Source organism: Orbicella franksi, chromosome 8, assembly GCF_964199315.1.
Source record: "Orbicella franksi chromosome 8, jaOrbFran1.1, whole genome shotgun sequence".
Classification (NCBI taxonomy): domain Eukaryota; kingdom Metazoa; phylum Cnidaria; class Anthozoa; order Scleractinia; family Merulinidae; genus Orbicella; species Orbicella franksi.
The window spans coordinates 30,744,760-30,771,783 of record NC_138152.1 but is presented as its reverse complement, the minus strand read 5'-3'; the positions used below and the strand labels follow the sequence as shown (position 1 = coordinate 30,771,783).

At 37.5% G+C, this 27,024-nt stretch overlaps 1 protein-coding gene across 1 annotated transcript in view; it reads left to right on the top strand.

Annotated features, from left to right (window-relative positions):
* Nucleotides 1-27,024, top strand: part of LOC145494988 (protein scribble homolog) — a 40,586-nt gene that overhangs the window by 11,017 nt on the left and 2,545 nt on the right. Inside the window, exons 15-36 of the mRNA XM_081474564.1 lie at nucleotides 4,102-4,244; nucleotides 5,492-5,623; nucleotides 6,010-6,186; nucleotides 6,834-7,055; nucleotides 7,926-7,959; nucleotides 10,627-10,754; nucleotides 11,225-11,314; nucleotides 11,887-11,967; nucleotides 12,438-12,689; nucleotides 12,890-12,982; nucleotides 13,283-13,378; nucleotides 13,667-13,747; nucleotides 14,152-14,325; nucleotides 14,461-14,544; nucleotides 15,128-15,238; nucleotides 15,354-15,413; nucleotides 18,043-18,159; nucleotides 20,081-20,260; nucleotides 20,535-20,792; nucleotides 23,994-24,050; nucleotides 25,762-25,815; nucleotides 26,949-26,970. Coding sequence (XP_081330690.1) covers nucleotides 4,102-4,244; nucleotides 5,492-5,623; nucleotides 6,010-6,186; nucleotides 6,834-7,055; nucleotides 7,926-7,959; nucleotides 10,627-10,754; nucleotides 11,225-11,314; nucleotides 11,887-11,967; nucleotides 12,438-12,689; nucleotides 12,890-12,982; nucleotides 13,283-13,378; nucleotides 13,667-13,747; nucleotides 14,152-14,325; nucleotides 14,461-14,544; nucleotides 15,128-15,238; nucleotides 15,354-15,413; nucleotides 18,043-18,159; nucleotides 20,081-20,260; nucleotides 20,535-20,792; nucleotides 23,994-24,050; nucleotides 25,762-25,815; nucleotides 26,949-26,970 — 2,646 coding nt within the window. The remainder of the gene's footprint in view (nucleotides 1-4,101; nucleotides 4,245-5,491; nucleotides 5,624-6,009; nucleotides 6,187-6,833; nucleotides 7,056-7,925; nucleotides 7,960-10,626; nucleotides 10,755-11,224; nucleotides 11,315-11,886; nucleotides 11,968-12,437; nucleotides 12,690-12,889; nucleotides 12,983-13,282; nucleotides 13,379-13,666; nucleotides 13,748-14,151; nucleotides 14,326-14,460; nucleotides 14,545-15,127; nucleotides 15,239-15,353; nucleotides 15,414-18,042; nucleotides 18,160-20,080; nucleotides 20,261-20,534; nucleotides 20,793-23,993; nucleotides 24,051-25,761; nucleotides 25,816-26,948; nucleotides 26,971-27,024) is intronic.

Here is a 27,024-nt window from a genome sequence, read left to right as displayed (position 1 = left end):
TCAGTCTGTCAAATTCAGTGTTTCACAGTTGAATCCCTCAATTTTGAATGGTAATTTTGTTTTATTTTTGTCCTTAATTCTGTCTAATGCAATTCAAGATGGTGGCATTTGTTTTGAATACACATAGCTCTATTATTGAAGATATATGCAGCACAAATTCAGGGATTTTGAACAGACAAGTTTATTTGTAGTCAATGGTCTGTGTTTTTATTGTTTTGATTCTGAAAAATTAAAACAGGGATTTTTAATAATATTTCCTTTGTGGGAAATATCGCACAACCTTACACATAATTTAATTAGAACTGTAATTTAAAATTTGTTGCTTGGAAGAGAATAATTTGAAACTTTGTTCAATTGATGTTTTAGGGAGTTTAAGAATAATGATTCATGAGGGATAGCTTTATGTCACTGATAATAACATTTCAAAATGTCAAAGTCTTTGGCTTGTAATTTTGCAGCTAAACTTGTGTTTGTAATTGATATATTGATTCTTTGAACTGTTTATGAAATATTTCTTTGAGAATTTTGCGGTAGGTCAACATAATAATTGACCCAATGTTGATAATTTTCCTTATTCTCATTGCTTGTCAGATTAAGAATGTATTGGTATTGTGATGAGAAATAAGAGAACAATCAATCATTTCATTTCTTAAGATGTTATGTTGTTCCTTTTTGCACAGGGATGTTGTTAGAGCTTGTCTTTGTTAGAAGTTAAATTATTTCTTTTTAATGCCATTATTCAATTGTTAGCCAACCAGTAAGGACTAGAATTATCAATCTGCATTTCTGTTCTTAATTGCATTTACTTTTAGTGCTAATTTGGTGAAATGAAATTTAAGAAAAAAAAAGTGTTTTCCCAAATTGTGTTTATTATTCACGATTTGACAGGTCGGGCACTATATTATTATAGTGCACTTATTTGCATTTAAATCTTTCCTCAGACACTTAAAAGACAGTTAAAGTTTCCACTTGTTTTAATTTTTCGTTTGTACATGAAGCATTAATATGACACAAAATTTTTATCTATCTGGATAATATTTACTGGGATGGACTTAACTACACAGTTCCTAACCATTTTAGTTTCGTCAAACACTCACCGCAATGACAGAATACTGGGATTTGAAGGAAAAACATGCTGTTTTTCAATACGTCTACATTGTGTAATCTGAAACAGGTGTTGGTCTGTAATGTGTACATTTTTATTACGGAAATTTGAATAATAATACCAGGGCATACATCAGTGTACCTCAGCCAGTCTTGTGTTATGTTTTTGCTATTCAATAACTATCTACCACTCTACACTATGTCTGGAGAAAGCATCATGTATTTGCATTTGTTCAATCAACAATATCCTTGCCCATATCTTGCGATATCAGTAGTTATTTTTTGAGTCGGTAAATGGCTGCAGTTTTAACATGGGATGCCAAAATGGGACATATGGTGTTAGAAAAGGTAAATTATTTTTGGTGGTATTTTATTTAATTCAGTGGCTGAGCCAGATAATTTGTATTTTTGTGTCAAGTCAGTATTTTGGTTATTTCTTATTGCGTATTCAGACAAGTTCTAAATATTAAGTTTACCTTTATCAGAATCATTACATTTTGTAATTTATACATGATCAAATCTCAAATTTAGCTTTTTTGTCTCCTAAATTGAAATTTTGTTGACATCTATCGAGAATACTGATTCAGAATAAAATTCAAATTTAGGCACTGTTCAGTTGAAAATTATTTTTGTTTTTAAATAACAAAAAGAAAGGAAGTGTTTGAATGTTTAATAGTATTTCTGCTGTTAATGTGTTTGCAAGTTTCTATTTCAACTGATATTCAGTTAATGATGATTTTAGAAATTAAATCCTCATCTTTATCAGGTGTGGTTACTTTGGACATAGCAGGCATTTCATGAGAGTTTGCTCTAATGTACAGAATTGAAGGATCTATACCCATTATAAATAATGCAAAGAAGTTACAATAGGCCCTTTGCAGCTAAGCCATCGTATGACCTACTTTTCTTAAAATTATGGGCATAATGAATGCCAGAAATGGAAAAAGCATTGTTGAAAATATCGAAATGGCCAAGTTTGAGACCCCCATCATAAAAGAGTGAGATTTTATGATGGTCTGGAGTTTTTTTTACAAAATAAGAATGACAATTTGTATGGAAAGAGTTCTGGAGAAGGCCTTGCTCTTCAGCAACATTTTCCATACAAATCCTCTAAATTTTCCGAAAATTCAAACTGTCTTATAAACTTACTTTTTAATGCCAGGGGCCTCAAACTTGCCCATTTTGGAATTTTTGATATGCTCTTTCCATTTCTGGCATTCTTTAAGTTACAGCCCATAATAAAGCTCTTTTTTAAGGAAAAATTGGTCATGTGACTCTAGCTGCAAAGGGCCCAAAGCAATGTCACATATAAGTTTGCAAAAGATATGTTTGAGAAATCATGACACTCAAAAACTGTGAGTAGACAGTTACAACTGTGAGAATGTTGCAATAAAGAAAAAGTACAAATGCAAGTATTGGTGCAGTCAAATTGTTAAGACCTGCAACTTGACAAAATGTCATAGACAGCATGTAATTGACTCACACTTCATCCAGAGGGTCTTACTAACAGTACTCCTAATTTCTTAAGCTGTTGAAACATCTTTGTTCAGTATTTCTAAAATTAGTAAAAAGAAAAAGCCTGCCTTTTTTGGACCTGGCAGTTTATCCTTTTGTTAACGTGATCATCTGGAGGGTAACTGGTTCTCACAGGCGTGCAAAACTTTTTGAACTAAATTTCTTTATTTATAAATAAAATGTTCCTCTAGATGGTCAAACCAAGCAGGCAAAATCATTGTCACAGCCGGTCAACTTGCCTGTTGTGCGGCCCTTAATGAAACCCCTGTACTGGTCTAAACAGTTTTTGTAGCATTTTTTTTTTTTGATTTGCAATAAGACAAGGGAAAACAATGCTTACTTACAACACTAGCTCTATTTACATTATATTGCTCTAATTATTTACACTATTTAAATGACAATATCTAAACGACTTACACTACCAACAAATACAGTTACACGACTTACACTTCTAACAAATACAGTGACGACAAGGGGTGAAGAAAAAAAGGAGAAAAATAGATAGTTATCATTACAGCTTGAGGTTGTACTATAGAAACATAAAAAACAGACCAAAGGCATGTGGTACATTAAAGGTAAAATGAGTTCTGCATCTGACAGGAGATTAGAAATAGACCAATGGGTAGGAGATAGATACCAACAGGTATAGAAAATATAATGTAAAATAATAATTTCATCCTCATATATCATGTAAGAGGTTTCCATTTCTTTGTGTCTCCACTTTTTGTTTCTATTTCATATTGTGATTTTAGTGTGCATATGAAATGCGTAAGATTTGGATGATCATCTATTGTTTTAGTGAGCCATATGTGATATTGTGCTAAGAGAAAGTAGTAATTGATAAGAAGCGCAAATTGAGAGATATCTGGCCTCAGACCCAAAGCAGTAATATTTGTCAAAGCATAATCTCTAGGAAGTAAATTTACATTTTTCAGCCATTCAGTAAGTTTATTCCAAAAGTGAGATGTTTGGTGGCATGACCAAAAAAGATGAATTATTGACTCAGAGGAGGTGTGACAAAAACTGCACTTTTTATCGCCTTGTAGACCTATTCTAAATAAGAAGTTATTGGTTGGTACACATCTATGTAAGAATTTAAACTGAAACTCTATCAGCTTAGTGCTCTTTGTGCATTTTTTGGTTAAAAGATAGGCAGCAGTCCAATTTATGTTGTCATTTATTGGTAGGCCACAATCCTCTAGCCACTTCTTTTGACTTGACTCTGGGGTTAAACTCTTGTTACTAATCAGTTTTTTTATATATTATGTAGTTGCTTTTTTGACTTTTTTTTTTAAAAAAAAGTTTTTGTAGCATGGTGCAACTCGCATCTAGTCCAACACGTTAACCTAAAGCCTTTGTGAGTAACCTTTCCCTCTCAGGTTTGGCTTAGGAGAAATTTCATTTTGATATGTCACTGGAAAGGGGAAAACCCACCTTGAGCATCATCACATGTCTTATTGAAAGTCTTCTTCATTTGTTCAGAGATGCTTACGAATGATTTAACACATGGATTTGCTGTTGACAATCTTGCAATGGATGATACAGAGGAAGTTGCAAGGCCACGCAGTGGAAGTGTGCCAGCTGTACAGTTTGCTGACGATTCTGATAGAGATAGTGATAAAGAAGTAAGTGAAATTATTTTGTGTCAATAAATTTGTTACTTAAGGTTACCGTAAACCTTCGCGGGTGTCCTTAGCGAAAAAAATATTACCACGCTGTCTTAAAGACAACCACTACAAATTATATATCAATGCAAAGGTTATAGAATGCTCTATTCGATAAAAATTGTTTTGCCACAATTTTTTTTAATCATAAGGCAAGCACGACCTAAAAGCGCGAAGTGACCGACGTTCCATTGAGCGAATTTATCGGGTATCAAACTCGACCGCATCAACAAAGCTACTGCTTTATATCATTCACGAGGCATCAATCATCAAAACCGTGTGGGGGATTTGCGTTTTTCAAAATTGATCTCCTGCAATGGCCTTCGTCATAAAACGTGTCACTGTATTTTTGGACATCAAACTTGACAGAAATTTTCCAAAACAACCAATAGGAATATCGACAAACCCTCACACAGTTTTGATGATTGATGCCTCGTGAATGATATAATGCAGTAGCTTTATTGATGCGGTCGAGTTTGATACCCGATAAATTCGCTCAATGGAACGTCAGTCGTTTCGCAATTTTAGGTCGCGCTCGCCTTATGATTAAAAAAAATTGAGGCAAAACAATTTTTATCAAATGGAGCATTCTATAACCTTTGCATTGATATATAATTTGTAGTGGTTGTCTTTAAGACAGCATCATAATATTTTTTTTCGTTAAGGACACCCGCGAAGGTTTATGGTAACCTTAATATTACATATGGGTTATTGACCTAGAGTGAGGTTAAGTTGGCCTTGAGGTATTTTTTGTGCATGTTTATGGACCTAGAAATGTCGAGGTCCATAAACACGCAAAAAAAAGAGCAAGGCTAATATCCAGCCATCTTGACTGAACAAACTTGGTCAATAAAGGATTTATTATATGGAAAAAGAACACTATTTTCTTGCGGGACACAGGCAAGGCAAGATAGGGCTAACTTGCCTGCTCAGGTACATATAGCCAATCACAGTGCAGGATTCGGTTTATCTTGTCCACTCAAGGAGTTAGTCATAGAAGGATCAAGGCGATTACTGGAGCAAAAAATATATAGAAAAAAAGAGACCCTCTTGCTCCTTGTAGTTCCTCCTCCTTTGAGGACTTCTGTTAATGTGCATGGATTTCTTCATTACTCCTGTAAGACATGTTATTTTTAACAGCTTTGTAGAGTTTTATAATCTTGTTTAAGTATAGCTAACAGCATGGTTTTTGTCTTTGATTTTTGCAGACTCAGTTTATCCGACATGACACACCACATCCTCGGGATCTAAAAGCTCGTCACCCAAAGATAACAATGCACAAGATCAAAGGCTCTGAGCACTTAGATGGCGTAATTATCAAATCACGAAAGTCCTTCACGGTATGCTTTTTTTTTTCCATTTTACTAAGCTAGGAGGCACCATGGTTGAGTGGTTAGGGCATGGACTTGAACTCCGGGGGTCATGGGTTCAAGACCTGCTCTGACCACTAAACTGGAGTTGTTTCTCAGTGGACCCTAGTTCATCTCCTGGGTAATTCTTGTAAATAGCCAACTGGTCTGCCTCCCGCCAGTTGGGATTTTTAAGCCTATTACGCTTAGTTGATATATTTAAGTGGCATACCTGTGAACTAGCTAGGTGTAGTTAAGCGGATTGATCACTATAAACAAAATTTGAACATTTTTTTAAACTCATTTTGATTGCATGTATGGATATCCGAACTTTCCTAATCAACAGGCTCTTCCTTTTTTTTCCTTTGAAATGTAAGGATGAGGAAAGTGGATCCGATTCAGAATTTCGCCCAAGAAGAACAAGTTTTGAAGACAAGGGCAAGGTCGTAGAAAAGAAACAGGAGACAGTTCCTGAAACAGTCAGTGAAAAAAAGGGAGGAGTGGGGTTTGCAGTAGAAACGTCCCAAGAAAACAACAAAGAAGCTGTGGAAGAGGTGGGTCCCAACATCAAAATATCAATTCTCTTTTCTTTTTGCCATACATTTCTTTTAATATTAGATTTGAGAATTTGGTGTACATGTAGTTATAGTGGAACCCCATTAATACGGTCATCGACAGGTGATGGAAAGTTGACAGTATTAACAGGGTAGAGTCAAAGTTCACGACTGTTCTAAACTACTGTTCCTCTACTGTTCTTACTTCTAAAGTACTGTTATTCAGTAAACATCGAGAATGCAGATATAATTTAAAGAAAATTGAATCTTCAATCAGTACATACAATATTAACAATGGAAAGATGAACATAACTGGTTCAAGTGGCTGTATAAACGGGGTAAAATTATAAAGGATTACACGGGTTGGGATTTCAGAATGTGGCTGTTTGCCATGTTAATGGGGTGGCTGCTTTAATAGGGTTTTCTTATAAGTAAATGTTTGGGCATTTTGCCAGGACAAAAAAAGGTGGCTGAAATAATGAGGTGACTGTTATGAGGTGACCGTAATGCAGAGTTCCACTGTACATCAAGACAGTCTACCTAGTTGATGTTTTCTTTATTCTCATCACTTGTTTGCTTCACAATATATCGACATGGTAAGGATAAATTAGATTTTGATCATGTTAATTAATTTTGTCTTATTTCAGGCATCAGGCTCTGAGGATGACGGCGACAGGGAGCAGAAAATCCGATTTGAAGGAGAAGACCATCCTGAGACAGAAAGACATGATAAGCTGCGGCGACGAGATACTCCTCATTATTTGAAAGGCAAGAGAATTGATCTTCAGTCCAACAATCAGGACAAAGTCATGGAAATTCTTGCCAAGGCTGGGAATCGTGATGGTGACGATGGCCAGAATAATGAAGCTGTAAGAACTGTTTGACTGTTTTCTATATCTTTACCTGTTCACGATTATGATGTTTGTTGTGACTGTGAAATGTCTATTGTATGTATTCTCAAGCATTGTGCAGTGCTAGAAAATATCCATACTCCCCCCACAGAAGGGATCAGAATTTTCTGAAGGTGGGGGGACGGTTCGGTAAGACCAAAAAAGTCAAAGAAATGTATGAAGCTGAATTGGAATTTCCAGAGGGGTTGGGGGGGGGGGGGGACATCTTATAAAAAATCCCTTCCATAGGGGAGTTATAGATATTTTCTGGAACTAAACATTCTCTGAAAGAGACAATCTTGGTGCTGTGTGGTTTTGTGTCAAAAACAGTGGAGGCATAGAGGTGGAATCTTTTGGATATGGAATGTTAGGAGTTACAGCCTACATGTATTGCTTTGCCTCAGTGTCATGATTAAGTAATGATTAACAGTACTTTTTCCATGTTCACATAACCTCTTCTAAAAACTTGGGAGGTTCGGATAATTCAAGACAGTTATGCAAGTCCAACACGCATTCAAGGTTTGCATAACTTTCAAGAATTTCTAAACCATCAAGTGTTTAGATGAGATTATGTAAACAGGGAAAAATTGCTCTTGACTAAAATTGCTTTTACAAAATTTTTCTCAAGAATATGCATAAATCTAAAACATTGACACAACCATGTTTATGAACTCTCATTTAATGAGAGTGTGTGTATTATCTGAGTTATTTTATAATCAATAATATTGTTTATTTATTATTTTTCTGCCTGACTTGATATTATTCCATTTGGGCTCATTTCCTAAAAACGTGTTTGTGTGTGTGTGTGTGTGGTACAACTTTAAAATGTATTGTCTGTTTTATTTCTAGAATGAAGATGGCCACCTTGATGGAGGAATGGAAGGTACGGGCATAGAAAAAACAGGAACATTTTTTATAAAATATGTCAATGTGGATGTGTACTTTCACAGAAATGATTGTTTTGATACAAACTGACAAACGCATATAGTTTGTTTCAAGGCAGCATTTTTAATAGCAGCTTTAAGGATCTGTCAATGAAAGCAGTCTTATATTTTTAGCAGTGTTAACATCTCACAGTATTTTAATGCCATACGTGTTTGCAACACACTGAAAGAAGAAGGTTGTGAAATTAAGGGTTGTCTGATTTGCTCTAGCAATGAGTGAAATTTAGATTTGGAAGTACATGTATAATCATCCGCTTGTAATCACAACAAGGATTAAATGGTGCTTAGGCAGACTATTGCACTTGTAGCCACACTTCCGATGTCAGACGCCTTGTTAAGGTATATTTCAACTAGTAACACAGTATTGCAACAGCGACAAAGGGGCCAGTAAAATAACGACAGACGAAAGGACTCTGTTGAAGTTCCAACAACAAAGTGCAGACTTTCAGATATTTTTTATTTGAAAACATCAAAAATCAGTTTAGGCACATACATTACCCTGCTTATGGGACCTCAGATCAGCTCAGTTACTGGTGTAAACCAGCTCTGTGACACATGATCATCTTAACTTAGAATGTTTTTACCTAAAGCCAAATTCTCCCAAGGGGAGTATAGAAGGAATATGAAAACAGTAAGGAGAATCTTGAGGTTGATATGAGAAAAGAGATTTAAAACTACATCAACAGAGAAAACAATGAGATTTATTTTTGATGAAAAATGGACTAAAAGGCATTATTTTGCAAGCCTACATACCGACATCTTTTGGGGGTTATGATTTTATACAGAAAGCCCGGCATTGAAACACTTGAATAATGGGTTGCAAATGTTAAATAAAAACGCCATCAATTTGAAAATAGTTTTGATGAAATACCAAATTCTCAGAACGTGCATAAGAAAGTATGTAGAGGGCGGCAAGCTGTGTTAAATCTCGAGATGTCCAGAAATTCTTGTTTTGAGGGCTGTAGTATATGTTTGTGCTGGAAATCAACTTGGACTTGGAAATTATTCCGCATAATAAAAATTATTATTGCTTTAACACACTAAGCATTCAAACTGTAACTTGAGCTTAATTTGCAGATTCAAAGCCTCAATTAAGTAAAATTATTTTAGCATATATGTGGCTTTCCCGTTTCAAGTTAGGTGAACTCCATTATTGAATAGTACTACTTTAAATCTGAACTTCTCATAATCCACAAATGGAAGCAGTTCTGTGTAAATATTCCCTTACAATTAAATCTTATTTGAGCATTTCAAGTAATTTTTAATTTTAACATTGTCGTTGTAAAAAATTTCTTGAAAATGTCAAAATTTAAATGTTCACTAATGGCCCCACATACAGTTTCCAATTCAGATCATTTTTAAAACAGATATAGCTCTTTCATTAACATGGCAACTCATGTGAATTCAATATTTGTGTGTCATTAGTGATTTTTGTTTTCAATGTGGAGTTGTTCTGAATAATTCATCACATTTTTGCCACATGCTTTGTTTTGAGGAAATGAAGCCTACTTTGCATTTGGAACATTCAGTACACCTGTGTGTGTATGCTTTAAAAGCGTTCTTCGTTGTGCCGGAAATTTGAAGAATCTTCTTTGCGTTCAAAAGTACAATGGTTGTATCTGTATTGGGAAAATATGGCCCATTCACTGTACTTTGGTCAGGTTAGGAAAAAAAATTTTTTTACCTCATAACTATTAATTCATTTGCCATTATGATATTGCATTGAGGACATTTAGCTTGGCTGATGTGACTTCAGTTTATAACTGGTCAATTTAAATTTCTTTTAAACAGGATAGCAGTGTCTATTCGATGTTTAAACTTGTCTTTTTCTGTGCAAAATCATTCTAGACTTTTGAATTTGAATCTGTCAAAAGAAATTAGAAACTAATATTTTTACGATTTGCGTTGTTAACACTGCCAAACTGCAACTTTAGCAACTAGTTTGAATGAGTGATTTTAATATGTTTGCTCTTTTTGTCTTCATTTTGCGTGGTTTGGAAAGTAAAAGAAATTCGTCTGTGAAATAGTCATTCCATTCCTTACTGCCATAAAATAAGCATAACTGTCAATATATTTGCATTATTCCAGCTCTGGTACCTGTATGTTTTCCTTTTATCTGAGTCAATAAATATAAGCAGGATATTTAATTATTAAAACAGAACTTTTTATTCTAATAGTCTTACAAACTATGGTTTGACTCTTTCTTGGGGTTGAACTTGAAAGTCTTATTTTAACTTGTATTGATTTAGCCTCCAATGAGATTTTAATTTCGATTATTGAAATCAAATCAATTAGAAAAACTTAGCCATTTTGGTGAAATCTGCACGGAGTAGCATTTTTAATGCTGACTCGAGTATTGTCTAAATAGGTCATTTCCGAGTGACGTTAAGCCACTGTTTCAAAACGAGTCCTCGCGCAAAACTTTTCATTTGAAAATGACATTTATTTGCATGAAAATAAACCTCTAGGCTAAACACATTTTCTTATGAATAGTTTCCCATGAAGACTCGTTCTGAAACCGAGGCAGGGCAACTCGGAAGTGGCCTATTGTCTTTGTGCTTTTCTTGTCTTGCTTTGTCAATAAGTCTATTTTTGTATCCTTGTAGAGGGTCCAGCCTTGAAGAGAAAGCCGACGCCTCCTAACGGGTTTGGACGCCGTGCTAGCGAGGAGGAGAAAGCCGACACAGAGAATGAAGAACAAGAGCTTGTGACAGTCACGAAAGTTGTGGAAGAGGTGAGGAAAATTTGGACTGACTAGAGTAGGGAAGGGACGTTTTGAACTAGAAGTGCTTCCTAAGGGATGGGTAGGTGGGGCTGCGTGGGGTTCACCTTAATGGAGCTTGGTCACGGTTTGCGCATGTTGAAAAGTTTAACTTAATTTTTCAAGTTCTTCGTTTACAATCCGTGTTAATCTTCTCCATCCTTAACCATCCTTGTTTCTTTATGGTTTAGTAGTATTTCGCAAGTGTTTTTCTATCTTAGTAAACTATTATTTTCAGCTTTCATTCAAATTAAAGGTAATTTTGTTTGTGGCCAAAATAATTCAAAATACCGTGTCTGAGCTCCTTGAAGTCTGTCAGTACGCTTCAGTTGGGTGGTTAGTTAGTACTGACACAAACAAACTCAACTTGGATTAAGAACATGAAACTCGGGAAGTTCTCAATTGGCGTATAAATTTCTTGAATGTTGGCGATTTTCTTGCAGATTGAGTACACGATTCATCGGAATAACAAAGGCCTTGGAATCAACATTGCCGGTGGGAAAGGTTCAACTCCCTACATCGGAAATGATGAGGTTGGTGGAATAATCATGTTAGACTATTAATTCCTGACCTCTTTGAGAAGGAAAATGGTAATCTTAATAGATCGTCTACTCTGTACGATAGCAGCCAAGGAAGCCCGGGTGAACTGCCGTACTGCTCGTCGTCTCGCTTAGGGGTGTAAATCAAGGATTCTGGTCTCACTTACGGTGTTGACAACGAAACCCCACCATTTTTAGTGGTCAAATTATCTTTTGGAACGCACTCGAGAAAATAATGGAAAAAATGCTCTTATTTCGATTTTAAGGCTCGATTTCCGCCAGTCTCTCGAGTCCGGTCAACTAGCGCTGGCTCCTTCCCTGAACAGCGGCTGCTAATGGAACCTGTTCCGTTTTAAGTGGTATCTTATAGGGGTCAAATAAAGCTGCAGCCACACCCAGATTGGTCTCCTTTAGGGGTTTAATTCAATTTTCCGACGAGCTTACCCGACCTTTTCATATAGGAGTCCCCCTTCCCCGGGGCAAGGAAGTGACGAGAATAGGAAAGAATTGTAGGGGAGACGCGAGTAACAGTTTGGAGTGCAGTGTTTTTCTGTTGTCTCTTGCAGGGAATTTTTATTTCGAAGATTTCAGAAAATGGTCCTGCAGGCCAGGATGGGATTCTCAAAACGGGTGACAAGATCATGAAGGTGAACTTTCTACTCATTGCTAGCCTGCGTAGCAAGTAAATTTTGTCTCCGGCCTTACGAAGGAAGAGCTTTTTCCGCATTTTGAACGCGCGAAAATTGGGGCGAGAACAAAAAAAAATTGACTTAGCCCCACTATCCCGGACTACGTCGGTTGTTTGCTCTCGCCCCGGTTTTCCCACAATTTTCGCCCTCGTCTTCAGAACGCTAAGGAAGTTGCGCCCGATGTATTAATCACTTTTTGTGCGACGAGGGTTTCAAAACTCAAATTCTTACAAAGAATATATGGGCTCGTTAGCGCTTTTGCCACCCCAGATTTTGCTGGGTTTGAAAGCCAACATCTTCAATATTTTACCCAAAGAGCTAAAGATTTCACCATGAAAGATCGCCTTATAGCTTGACAAATGTGTGATTATTCACAGCAAGATTTTATTTATTTGTATTTATTTGTATTTATTTGTATTTATTTGTAGGTAAATGGCGTTGATATTTCAAGCGCTACTCATCACGAGGCTGTGCGTGTTTTGAAAAACGCCGGAAACGACATTCATTTAGTTGTTGTTAGAGAAAGAGAAGATCTGGAAAAGAGAACGGTTGTGAAGTCATCCAGGGAAAACCTGATGATAACAGATGATGCTGATGAGATTGATCAAGCTTTAGAGGAAGCTTTTACGAAGCAGGAAGTGAATGAGGTTCACAAGGAGCCAGAAATTGAACCACCCAAGGTGAGGATCAAAATTTTAATTCTCCCTGCTGTTTCTATAATTCATTTGAAGGTAAATTATGAGAACTTGGTGTTAAATTAGTTCAGGATCTCCAAATTGACTATTGTCTTGATTCCCATCACCTGTCTGTTTGAAAGTATACTGATATGGTAAGGAGAAACTGTGTGTCGTTCAATCTCTGGGAATGGTATTTTTGGCAGGTTGCTGAAGAACCTCCAAAGGAAGAGACCAAAAAGGTCGGCGTGCGATTCGCACCGGAACCAGAAATGGAAGACATTCAAACCAAAACAGAGGTACGCGTTACTCATTAAAAATAACTTGGACGGCTTAACCACTTTCTAAACTCTACTCCATTTCTGAGATAGCTTTTGCCTCTGTGTCAAAAGAGTCTTCATGTGAAACCATTCACATGAAAATCTGTTCCGCCCAGAGGTTCATTTTCATGCAAATCAAACTCATTTTCATACGAAAGGTTTTGCAGGAAGGCTCGTCTTGAAACAGAGGCACCAGGTAACTCGGAAACGGCCCATGGAAACTTGACAGCCTATTATTGGCCGCCATCTTGAATATCTTTTCAAATCTTTGTTTTGCAGAAAGAGACGATCACGTTAAAGCGAGGAGGTGAAAAGGGCCTGGGGTTTAGCATTGCTGGGGGTCGTGGATCGACTCCATATAAAGATGGCGATTCGGTATATATGATTTTTAACTGTACTTCAGTCTTGAAATAAGCCATGGGAAATATTACGTGCCTGATGTAAAGTAACTCGAGAGACATTGTTTCTTTTGCGATAAGAGCGGAATCTCTTGCGCTAATGAGATTTTTTGAAAGATTTCCAAGAATTAATTCGAATTTTGCGATTCTCTTGAACAATGAAGTCTCTGTGAATCTTATGAAGTTGGGCAATTTCAAATTGTCGATGTTTGTGTCAGGTTTAAATGGTGCTTGTCTTGTTCATCATTTGTTGATCGCTTTATAGGGAGTTTTCATCTCTAAGATTGCCGAGGGTGGAACGGCGGAGCGAGATGGGAGGCTTCAAGTTGGAGATAAAGTACTTTCGGTAAGCACTGCTGTTAGCACTCAGTTCATAAGTTAGTTTTCAAGGTTTTGAAAAATCAATTGCTATTTCTCTTAGATACAAACCTCGAACAATGTCTTGTAGTGTACGGTTGGTTCGATAAAACGCGCAGAAGTTGCTTTCGCCAATAAGAATTAAGTTTCTTTTTATTTAGCCAATCAGATGTTATTCCGTGACTAGTCACGTGAATTTTCCCGCGATTGCCGCAGGCTGCCAGCAATTAAGTTGCTGTCAGTACAGCCAATCAGATGTTATGCCATGGTTAGTCGCGTAAAGTTTCCCGCGCTTGCCAACGGCTGCCGTTCTTGGAGTCTGGTAGTGGTTAGATTGTCGTTTTGTGGAGGTATTTCGTTCTAATTTTCTTTTCTGTTTGTTTTGTTTTGCAGATCAACGGTAAAGATATGAAAATCGCGCGGCACGAGGACGCTGTTGCCATGTTAACCGGCGGGCTCTCTTACGTCACCCTTGTGGTTGTTCGTGAACGGGTTATTAACAAGAGAATGTTACCGCTCTCAAAACTGCAGGATCAGTCGTCAATTAACAAGAGACTGGCGCCAAAGGTATGCTGCACGCCATAATGCTGTCGCACACACGCGCGCGCGCGCCTCGCGTTTCTACGCACGCAGATCTGCCACACCCAAGTGTCACGCAGAGAGTTGAAAGCTAACTGTTTCGACGTATCCATTCCTTTCTAGCCTGAAATGAACCATGTAACACCGGAGAAGTCGACAGAAGTTAATCATGCCGACAAGAATGGAGCTGCAGACCTTGATATTGAGGTTAGCATTCAATAATATGTTATACACAAGTAGATTTCTCAACGAATCATCTTTGACAAGTGCAATCACCCAATCATAACTTGTAGCGGCCAACGTCAAACCAAGGAAAAGCATCGGAAATTGCGTCAGCCAACTTGTAACTGTTTAGCTGTGCCGATGGCAACATCTTTTTTTAATTAGTTAGTGCAAGCTCGACAAATTCTTGAACGGCTCGTGTTAGTCCTCGACATTTTAAGTCTTGTCCGTCTCAGTGCGTTCTAACTAATTAGGGATGGATAGCAGCTTCCGTAAGGTCTCATGGTAACCTTTGAGAGGAAAATAGAACAAACAACAGAAACAATTATCCTAGCCCTAAAACAATAACAAGCAAAACAATTACAATCTCACGACAGCTGCTACACTTCTGACTAATAAGAGACGTCCTTTCCTGTTGTCAAACGGACAAGAAAAGATGATAAATTCAATTCTAGAGTATGGCTATTTCGTTTTGATGCACTATCGAGTTCTCAGAACAAACACAGAAGAAATGATGGAAATCAGTAGGGAGAATTAACGATTTGATATTTGTTGCTTTTTTTTTCAGGAAATCATTTTAAAGAAAGGCAACAACCCCTTAGGATTCAGCATTGTTGGAGGCTCTGATCATGCGAGCCATCCGTTTGGAATGGACGAACCTGGAATATTTATCTCTAAGGTATGGTTTTGAACCACTTTAGAGCATGTTTTTACTGCTTGTCGTGAAGTTTGCCTTGTTTGTGCGAGGTAGGTTTTTTGGTAGGTAATCTTGCTTCCTTATTACTCTTTTTTAGATTGTTTCAAACGGAGTTGCAGCTACGACACATCTTAGAGTCGGAGATAGAATGTTAATGGTAAGAATTTTTATTATTGAAAAAAATGAGAAGGCAAGCAGTTAATTTTTTTAGGTGCGAGATGACTTTATGGGTGCAACAAGCGTGCGGGGCCACCCTCTGTTGTGAGCCAATCAGGAACTGGAGCGCGGACGAGGCTGGTCGCTAATATTCCCGCCTTTTAGTGCAAGCGCCGACACACTCTAAGCAAAACGGAAATTAGACGTCATTAAGAGCTCTTACTGATCACAAATTGTCTACCTCGTTGTTTTGAATTTAACAAGAAACCGGATGTACATTTGTTTGTTTGTTGTTATGTAAATTGTTTTTTTGAGGGGTAAATGATTTATTAGTTGAAGGAGCTATCTGTTCTAGGAAAAGTATACCGTCTTAGGATTACAAGTTTGTTTTCCTTTGTTCGGAAACGGAAAATATTTGCTTGGATTGAGTAAAAGCTCTTGCCAATTGTTAAGATTCGTCAAGAGGTCAGGGACAGTTTGGGCAAAAGTTATCTTTAACTCTTATCCATAATTTACCATGAGCTCATTTAAAAGAGTTGAATACGCGAGAGTTTTCACCATCAGCTTGTCATGCGAGCAAAAACTCGCATCAACTCGCTTGAAATTGCGAGAGAAGGTTCAACTTCGATGTTAGCGTGCGAGGATCGACATTTTGTCGAAAAAATCTTGTTAAATTCTAGGGATATGACATCAGCGGTAATGCCTTGTTTTAATATTGAGCCATGAAAATATCTTTGTAATAGGATTTTAATCAACGCACCCTTTCTTTTCAATTACGTAACGTTGGTTGTTGTATAATTTCGTTGGCGTCGGCGGAAAAATCAAAGAAATTCTTATTTAATTTGAGCGAAACCCTAATAAACCGTTCCGTGCTTGGTAAAACTTTGGATTAACTCTTGAAATATATTGACAACTTTTCATTGGCTTTCGTATTCCTGGACCAATGGGGAACCAAGTTTGTGTTTGATTTGGAGACGTCAAAATTACACGTGCAAGTTCACTTGCAAGTTCACGTACATTCGCAGTTGAAAAGCCACGAAGCTTTCAAAACTTGGACAAAGAAACTGTGAAAAATTTGATTAAAACCCTCACGAATGAGTTAAATTCGTGATGCTGCAAAGCGAACCAAGTAGTTCAGGTTCTTCTCAAAGCGAAAGCAATATTCTGTCTTTTGGAAAGCATCTTCAGTTAAAATTTTGGCGAGTTAACTTTTAAGATGTAAGAATTATGTAATAAGAAAACTGCTTACTAAAAATCTTGTTCGCTTTATCTTTGTTTGCATAGTTGCTGTTAATTTGAGGGTTTTTTTCCCTAGAATGTTTCTTAGAAGAACTGTGGGTAATATTTTTCGGAAACGTGGGCGTCCAACTCAGATATGAAGCGAAAAACGGCCATATTCGTGCGAAATTTAATTAATCTACTCTTGCTCATGAACAAGTTGGTCGTCAAACAAACCGCCATTCAATGTTGTGTAAAGCATTCTTTTTAGTCTTTAGTTGTGTATACTGCGGCAAATATACTTACGACGCCGGCTTTACAACGCTCTAAGACTCGTCGGTTCCTCAAAGACATCCAGCCGGTCGAAAATGTCTCTAAGTGGAAATTTATCGTGTTAAGTGCCCCCATCGGGTTAATTAAACTCCTTAACATCATAGCCTGAAATACCTATTGAGTAAAAGTGTAATCCACTTGGGAGTTCTCTTTATTGGCCCTGTTTGAATTAGTTATGCTTGGTTGTCAAAGCAAACAATGACTTGAAAGGTGTATGTAAAGCAATCTCCGTGAGTAGTCTAGAGAAAGGAGCGAGGAGAAAACAACGAATGTGATATGATTGGAGTTGATATAGTTAGAAGCTGGCCTTGTACAGCTTCTCTTCGGAGAAAGGTGATTTAAAGAAGCTTGTGATCTCTTGTTTTATCGGTGTATCGTAATTTTAGGCCGGTTTGGAAAAGATATTGTCAACAGTAAGCCGAAGTCGAACTGAGTATCGAGTGACATATTTCGTGCAGTGTAACAACGGATGTAAGAGGTCTTATTCTCAACACGGTATCGTATCACGAAACTTTGATAGTTTTTTCGCAAGTGGTGATACATTAGATTTGTTTCCCTTTACTTGCCTGAGCGAATCTCTCGTTATTTATAATTGGTTACACGAGGTTAACATGAGTTTAGCTTTGGTCAACAAATTTCATTACTTCCTTGTCTTTTTGCTTTCCTCTTGGAAATAGCTGGTCTTTTCATGGAGTCACTTAGACCTGGAAAAGACCGCTTTGTTAGGAGGCTCTTTCGAAAAGAGACGAAAATACTATTCTTCATCCGTGCTAACTTTCATCGCAGTTTGCATGACACACAAGGAGCGTATTCATGGTATATTACCAGCAAACGTTTCTTCAATCTAATTTTAATGAGAGGCAGCAATCGGCTTGAAGTTTGCTCTTTCAAATTAAGGTAAAAGTCGCAATCACCAAACGTTTTATTTCAAAAATGTGTCATATACTTTCGCGAAAATTCAGTCGAAAGAGTGGTCGATAATTCGCAAGTGCTGGAAATATTGGCCTTTTAAGCGTTAGTGTATTTCATCAGAACAGTGTTTTTTTCCCTCGTGTAATTTAATTCACGCTTTTTCGTAGGTAAATGGTAAGGACATGAGAAACGCCACACACCAAGAAGCTGTAGCAGCGTTAATAGCTAATGTGTCTCTTATAAAGCTTCTCGTCCGCCATGATCCACCACCGAAAGGACTTCAGGTAAGTGTAACTAATCTGTCCTGTCTGCTCTCGTATTTCAGTGGTGTTACATAGACATGTATTGGCCAAAAGAAGTGTCTTTTTCAGTTTCGAATAATATTGTTTTTCTTTTTTAGCCCAAAGTCGTTTTCCTGTTTACAAATAATACAGTTGCTTTGTGAAGCGTGTCGCACCGGTTCTGTAATCTTTCAAGATGATTTGGTTACGCTATTTATGGGGAAAGCAACTGAACATATCTGCCTCTGGTTACAATTTCATATCCTTCCTAAAGGAAAAACACCATTCCACTAAAACACTCGTTTCGTTGATTTTCATGCTTATGATAAAGAAACCCTAAATTCAATTAATTACTTTCTGATCTTTTCATTGTTTCCTAAAGTCATAATTTTTGTACAAAGCACACGAACGAAGCCTTAAAATTACGCTGTCACATTTTTTTGTTTGTATTGCCAATTCGGATAGTGGTGTGAAGTCGTAATGTATAGCATTCCTAGCGTTCTGGTAGTTTTTACAAGACTTTGACGCCAAACCGAAAATCTGTATAGGACCTGTTGCCATATGTGTATTAATCCTTCAAAGAGGTTCCGACAACTCTCGGAGCTTTTAATGTAAACACCTTGCTCAGACACGCCTTGGGTCTTTTTTCACAAGGTACAATAAGAATTTGGGTGTCGGCTTAATGAAATACTTTCACAGAATCAATCTTTCTCGGTGCTTTGTGCGGGGGTGGGTTGACAGTAAAGTGAAATTGTTTGAGCAATGGACGTGCCTCGGCTTGTCTTGTTCGTCAAAGATAATTGTTTACTCTCGTGTTCCTGGAGTGGTTCTTCTTGTGGGTGGAGTGAAGTGATCTTACATAAGCTTTTGTCCTTTGTTTAACATCTTTACCGTGGTCTGTTATGTAATCGTTTGAATCCAAGTCATGATAAAATCGTAAATTCTCTGTACTGTTTTAAGAACAAATGTAGTCAAGGAGCGTGTGAGAGTTGATAGCCTGATCATCTTGGCAAGAACGCCTGATTTTGATCGAATTTCTCCTAAAGGTATTACAATAATTGTATGGAAAAAGTTGAAGAGAATTTATATTTTGACCTCGTCCAAAACGGTTTTCTTTGCTTGGATTACTCTTTGAATTAGCCGTCTATTCGTGGTTCCTCAATTTCCCACGCACTGTATATGTATGTAACCACTGTTGTCTGCGCCGGAACAAGATTTTTTTCCCTTGGTGAAAAGAAATAACTTGTGCATACAGCTGCTGTTTTTGTTTGATATTTGTGTGGTATAAAACAACAGGTTACCTTTCACCGTCAAAAAAAAAAAACGAACAACCTTGAAACCGCAAATTAACGAAGGAGCCCCACTTGAAAACAAACACATTTGGCATAGAACGTTCGTTATCTTCTTTCCGAAAGGCAGAGCAATGTTTCGTTTCTTGATACTCTTGAAAAACTGTCTTTTGCAAAAATTCCGTGTCGAACTTTGTGTAATGGTGGAAGACTGGGTCTGGTGTCTCACCAGTTTCCCTTTACTCTACTGTTGCAAACTTGAAAAGGTTTCCGCGAGCGAAAAACGAAGCCAAAAAAGTGGATTCCAGCAAGCTATAGATTTCGTAGCTGTCACTTCTCTCTTTCTATTTGAGGGTAACTGGAGTAAATTTTAAAAAATTCGTGCTTTTCAGTCTAAATGAAGGTTTTGACATGTATGTGTTGGTTTTGTAGACATCTCTAGCAATTGATTGGCTAAGACCGTTTGAAAACAATCAGAAAAGATGTAAAAAAAATTTATTAAGTTTTCAAGCAGTCCATTCCACGGATAATCGAAGTCTGAGTAGATAGATACTTTTTGGCTCCTCCTATCTAACATAAGCCATAAAGGACGCTATTATATAACAGTTTGATTTCATTCATCTTTTTTTCTGCAGGAGGTACATTTGCACAAAGGCCCTGGAGAGAGACTGGGGATCAGTATAAGAGGTGGCGCCAAAGGACATCCGGGAAATCCATTAGACAAGACTGATGAAGGAATATTTGTGTCTAAAGTGAACGAGGGCGGCGTAGCGTTTAAAGATGGACGACTTAAAGTGGGACAAAGATTGCTAGAGGTGAGGAGCTCTAATTTCTCCCTACAGTGTTACCGGCAAAACAGTTAGGCAGGTATAGAGAATATTTACGAAGATGATCAAGCAGAGAATATTGTCTTGATGAAGCAGCAAATTCTCAAAATGAAATTTAAGTGGAATTACGGCAACTAATAAGGAGAATTTATTTTTCGAGCTTAGCAGTGAAAGTGTTGATTTCTGGCATAAGTATTGAAGAATGTTATCCGATACAGCGAGACTTGCAAGAAGGCTAATACACGTTTTTGTACCTTGTTAGGTCAATGGCACCAGTCTCCTTGGCGCCACGCATCTGGAAGCCGTGCGCTCGCTGAGAGGGATTGGAGACAATTTATCGCTGCTGGTGTGCGACGGGTTCGACCCTGCTGACGTGCCCGCGGGACAACACGCGGCCTGGCAGGCTAGTCCCGTGGCGACGATAAACACCTCAAAATCACAGAGTCAGGAGTCTTTGGAGCGTGACATACCGGTTAACGAAAGAGCCTACGAAGACATCAGAAAAGAAATCAAGAGACAGGTGGGTAGAAGACATTTCTTGTTTTTATTCGCTCATTTCTGAGGAAAAGCGCAGTAATTGGGAAACGTGCCTTCACTTACGGCCGGTCGACCTAGAATGAGCAAGGTAATAAATTGCAAAAGCCTGTTTCGTTGATAATTTCTTCCTTCGAAAGTGAATTCGTTTCTAATTCTGGTCGCGAAAATGTCAAATTAACTGAGAATGCGTGACATGTGCCACCCACGTTTGCTGGCGTGACGTTCATGTCACGTCATGTCAACACATGCGCTTCAGACATGACATACAAAGGCCGCGTGTCTGTTGGCGTGGTGTCAAGGTTTTTCACCAAAGTCTGGCGAAGGGCGAGTACCATTTAGAAAATTTAACATCGCTGGCATAAATGACATCGTTTTACCTAAAGGATAAAGTACCGGTAAGCCATCTTTATATGTTTGAATTTCTGCGGAAACATTATCAGTGTTTCGTCTTATGCTTTTGAATGAACACACCAACTACGGTTATCCGTGCTGTTTAGATTGTGTTGAACTAGAATTTGCGCTTGATTCACTGCCAGTAATTGCTTTAGTCTCCTTGAAATATAATTATTCTAGTGAAAGAAGCAAAAACGGTATGTTTTTGCTTTCAGAGCGTTATGGAAATGAGTTCTCACTAAAGCTGAGTAAACATGGTTTATCTCTGTTTCGCTTTCGCTCTTGCCAAGCGCATTTTTATTCCTGGAAAGAAAGAATGTTCTTTAAGTCCCTATATTATTGTTCTTAGTAATCTTCACTCGACGGGATTACTGATAAACTCACTTGAAAAGGCAGATTCTTAAAATTCCATTGAAAACCGTCTCTTTTGGCAAAGCGCTAATCCTGTAGACAAGACATTTTAAAAATTCGAGGAAAATTCAATCGTTGAAAAAGCGAAGAAAGATCCGTTTCTAAGTCAATACAGACTTGTGAAAAAGGCAGTTGAATTTGATCCAGTTGTATCAACACAACGAAACCAAACTCTCTAGGGAAGGGACGGGTGGTTTTGTTTTCGTCCTTTATATACTTAGCGTTAAGTGTCGTTGTTGTATTCTGTTTAGCCATGGAAGCAAAATCTTTGTTTTAAAAAGTTAACAAGAAAACTACCGCTGGGAATTTAAAAAGTGATTGAATCCGTCGCGTTTTTATGTCGAAAAAGAGTTTTTTCCATCTGTATAATGGTACCTGCTGAGGTCCTTTCGGCAAGTAAATTTAGAACTTGTGGGAAAAATTGACTTCTTTTGTTGGGAAAAGGTGTTTTGCTCTTGTGCTAAAATTAACTCGTTCGAACTGCATAATTTAGTAATTTTTTTTGTATAACGTTTGCTGTTATTCTCAGGCGCCTCGCGGAAACAGTGTGTTTTAAGCCAGGTGGAACATTTGCGACCATATTTTACTTTTCTTGAACAAATTGAGGTATATCTTTCCTTTGTAGTCTCGCTTTCGAAAAAAAAAAAAAAAAACGACAGTCATTTTGCGGATTCAGCGCCGCATTTTACCTTAAACTCGGTTAAGTAAAGCGAATTGCCTGGCTTTAAGAGTATATTTTATAAGAATATCGACGCTGAAATTTGCGAAAGTTTAAGAATAGTTTAAGACTAAACCCGAGGCTGAGATTTTGGAAAGAATATAATTTTGTGTGTCTAACATTTGGAAATACAATACAATTATAGGTCTTTAACTGACCCTAATACATTTGAAAACAGAAATGCCCTACGCTCTAATCTAAGAATATTCACAAGGATATATTCAACCTAAAATAGACAGAAAAATAAGAATATTCAGCCTCGGCCGGAAAAACAATATTCTTATAAAAAAGAGTGTAATTAACTAATGTAACAACCTCATATTAAATAAGGAATGCTTATTTCTGTGCTAAGTACATAAATACGTTTAACGATGGAGACATTTAAGCTCAAGTAAACACTACACAACGGCTAGTTTGAACGCTCGACACATGGCAATGACTTGATAATTGCGTTCGTTTAAAAATGTTTACTTACTACATGTTTGTCGTACGGTACAATAAATTGCTCTTAATATCCTTCTAAGTAGTCTTTTAATAAAAAATAACGGCCTGTGCTTAGATAATATCCTTGTTGGAGATATTTTAACTAGTGCGACTAGACCTTCGGAAGAAATTACACTTTGTTTCAAGTGATGTAACTACGTACTGTAGGTTTCCGAGGGTCTTCAAGAATATTGAAGTCCTTTCATCCCACGTTTTACATCAATTTTCAAGCGTTTTGCGTAATATTACGTATTGGAGTTACCTTCTACGTGAACGTTTTCAAAAATAGCAGCTTTTCCGGGAGTTGTCGCTTCGTTAACCCGTAATTCCTTGTACATAAAGCTTGATTTTCCTTGAGAATTAACTCATTATCGAAATATCCATTCGCTGTATCACAGGTTGACCTACAACATTTGGTTTTTCAATTTGTCCGGCGTGGTGTGAACGGGGCTTAAGAATATTTTTCTCGAAATGATATTGTGTGAGGCCCAACATCTATTGAATTTCTCGACATCTTGTCATTTCATTCATTAACTTGATATGTCGGTAGAAATTTGTCTTTTGTTCTTTTTCCCGCGTTGGAGGAAATCAGCCGGGACTTCACTGTAATAATATAATTTTCTGTGACGTGTTTTGTACGCGTCAAATGTGTTCTTTTGTTTGAAAAGAGATAACAATTGGTTAGCTCTCAAGTCATGTGTCGGCGGTGTGCCCTGACCTTACCACAACATTAGCAACTAGAGAGCGAATTTAGCATAGATTTTGTCGGCTTCAACTCGACCGAACCTGCTGTTGTTGTCTTCACCAACATGGCCAAAATCGATATTATGGCTATTCTTCGACAATACGTGAAGAGCAAAATGGTACTTTTTAATTCCCGCAGTGTTTGAATTGGGTTCATTTTGCTATGATTTATTTTTAAGTTCCCGTTGTGGCTTAAATGACTATTAATGTTAATGTAGAAGCAATTTTCTATTTCAACATTTGCTAACTTTCTCGACAGTTTCAAGTGGAAATTGCGTTTAATTGCCAATCTTAAAAACTGTACAATTGTATTTACGGCCGAATATGTTTGCCGCGCATTACTTTGTTCCCTTGCTTTGTTTTAGTTTCCTCCCATAGTAAAAAAGCCTGGAGGTTTTTGATTTTCTTTTTCCGGTGTTTTTTTTCTCTAACCAGGAGGAAGAGGCTAGAAAGGAAAGCGAAAGGTGGGAGAGAGAAGAAAAAGAGAGACAGGTATGTAGACAAACAACAATTTGCCTGGGGGGTTTTTATTCTTTTTTTCAAGCGATGCGTGGCCGATATAGGGTTACGGTTCAATGGCTTCTCGTCATGTTCCATATATAAGTGTTTTGCGCGTCACTGTAATTTCACAATCAACTTCCCTTCGCGATCACAGTGTCGTGTTTAGAAAGATATCACGCGTTTGTCGACTTAGCACTTCGCAGTGATGCCTCCACACGTAATGTTTACCGTTTGTTTGGTGGGATGTAGGGTTGAGAATCTTCGAAAGGTAGTGTGGACTCTTTTGTAACGTTTTGTTTTATTTTTGTGATGTTATAGCCGCTTTAGGAAGTACCGTTATCGACCGAGCGAAGTCAACGCTTTCCGCGCCCAGTAGGTCTCGAGCTAAAAAGGAAGACGGGAAAGAAATCTCACTTCAATTTGAAAAATTTTGAAAAACAAATAACACAACATGAAAGAGCTGCTCAGTAGCTTTCATTTGAATGGTAGTACATTGAAATTTCGTGCACAAAACGGAAGATTTGACCTAGGTATGACTGTAAAAGTGAAAGTGTGGAGGAACACACGACTTTCATCATTTAGCATTCGTATAATTTGCTTTGGCTATCTCATAACTTGCGTGCTAAAGAAGCTTCGCGAGCTTTCGCTAAAACTTTGATTAAAAACTGTTTATTTTTGGCTCATGGAGTAACTTTTATATTTGTTTGCTTTTCCGGAGCCTTGTGTTACAATAATCTTGCGCTGAGGAAGGCGTACCGAGGCAGTTAGCAAAAATATCTCGATTCCTTTTATGACAAGTGGAGTTTATAGCGAGTTTAGTAGAGTTTTAATTGTAATTTGCTTTATAGTTTCTTTCCCCAGTGTTTTGTTTTCCGTGACCCCACTGACGAGTTTGTTGAATGCAAGATAACTTGTTGTTATAATACAAGTGTACTTGAATTTTCACACTTCTTCGTAGTTGATGAAATATTTTTTATCTCTTATTCTTGTGCTAAGGTCGTATGGGTTTTGGCGCCGTTGTTTCGATAACGAATACAACATCACAGTTGCTTTGTAGTCTAGAAGTTTTTCATGTGGTTCACCCACAGGTCTCCCAACTTCTCTTCACGTGTCCGTGTGAGCTCAGACATGTTTATCATGTGTTGTCTGTTAACATAACGAAAGGTCAAATTAATCTACACTACTTGTGCCTTGCACAACAATATGGTTAGCATATAAATCACAACGTAAAATTTGCAACGTGTGCATGTCGCAGCATAATTTGCGAGTCGAGTGAAAGGACGAAAACCGGAAAATGAATATAAATGATTTCTTTTTAACTTACTGGCATGTCATTGTTTCAATATATGATTTATATTCATATTACGTCTCTCTCAATCTCGACTTAAAAATTATATTGGCAACGTAAAACTATATATTTACTTATTTATACTGACCTCAGTTAAATGTAAAAACATATTAATACAACCCGACTATTTACGAACTGTGAATAAACGTTCTGGTATCTCGAAGTTTGCGGAACAGAAAGCGAAACAAGCGATAAAATTATATGGTTCTTTATGTAACATGGCAACAAACAATGGCTTATGGCGTTCATGGAATGCTTAGATATTCTGTAATATGACTTTCTCTTGGGTGAAGATTAATACTAATTTCTATAATTGAGTATAAAATTAGTAATATTGCAAATTCTGTGTTTCAGGAAGCCCTTCGAAGACGCCTAGAAGATACCAAAGGCATAGGAGAGGAAAAAACTGTAAGTGATTCTTGTTGGTAATGCATGTCTTTTCCCATGAGCTCTTTGGATTGAAGGATTAAGGAAGAACTAGGCGTTGGTCATATTCGATTCCTAGAGAGCTGTTGGATGTTTATTTCTCAATACGATGATGCAGTGGCTTGAAAATTAAGCTTTCAATGTCTGATTAGAGTTGGAGACGAGTTTAGTCCACGAGTGTGCATTTTCACACGAATCAACTTAACCCGGCAACTGTGAAAACAAATTGAGTCAATGGAAAGTATGTTAGCACGTTTTGGGGCGGTCCACGGAACACAAAGGTTGTTTTGGGGTTGTTGTGTTCTCTTGCCCTTGTTTATAAATAGCAGACGCTTGTGAAATTGCCGCACAAAAAAAAAAAGAGACTGAAAGCAAAGTATGTTTTCACGTTTTGGGGAGGTCCATGGAGTGCAAAGGCTCCTTCAGGGTTGTTGTTTTCGGTTGCCCTTAAATAGCAGTCGACTGTGAATTTGCCGTGGGAAAGAAGGCGCTGTTTTGGGCGGTTTTAATGCAAAGAATTTGTTTCAACGACTTGAAACAATCCCTGATTAAAAGGTGAAGCTACGGGTCGCTACTCATTTTTTATGTTGAAAGCTAGCGCGTGAGCCATAATCATAACACATATCTGTATATTTTACAAGCTTGTCTGGTTGTAGCTCTTTCAATTAACGCAATCATTGAAGATTGGACAATTTGGTTGATTTTCAATTAGTGGTGTGAGGTTATGGTGCGAAAATACCATTTACTAAATTAGTTTTTTTTCGCTGCGGCCTTCCAGCTGTAGACAGGATATAACTTCAGGCTTGAACCATGTTTATAAATATTCAGTTGTCATTCAATTTAGAGACTATGGCTTCATGTTAGGAGTGTTCGATCGCTTTCCGGTTTTTTACACAACGACAAGTAAAAAAAAAAAACGCCTCATACGTGACTCTTCTCACGTACAGGAGAAGTGGAAAAATCTAGACTGGCATTGTCTAAGGGAAATTTTAAAAATTCCATTGGGGAAAAATAGTTCTGTAGTGATTTTTACCTTTGTCATGTAGGTTTGAAAGGTTAAGGTGGCTGTTTACATTTATCCATTCTAATCTTTCATGTTCTTGTCTTATTTTCAGGGACAAAACAGAGCAGTTACAGGTAAACATTATTTTTTTTATCAGTGTTTCATACATGGAAGTATTTATTGTCTCC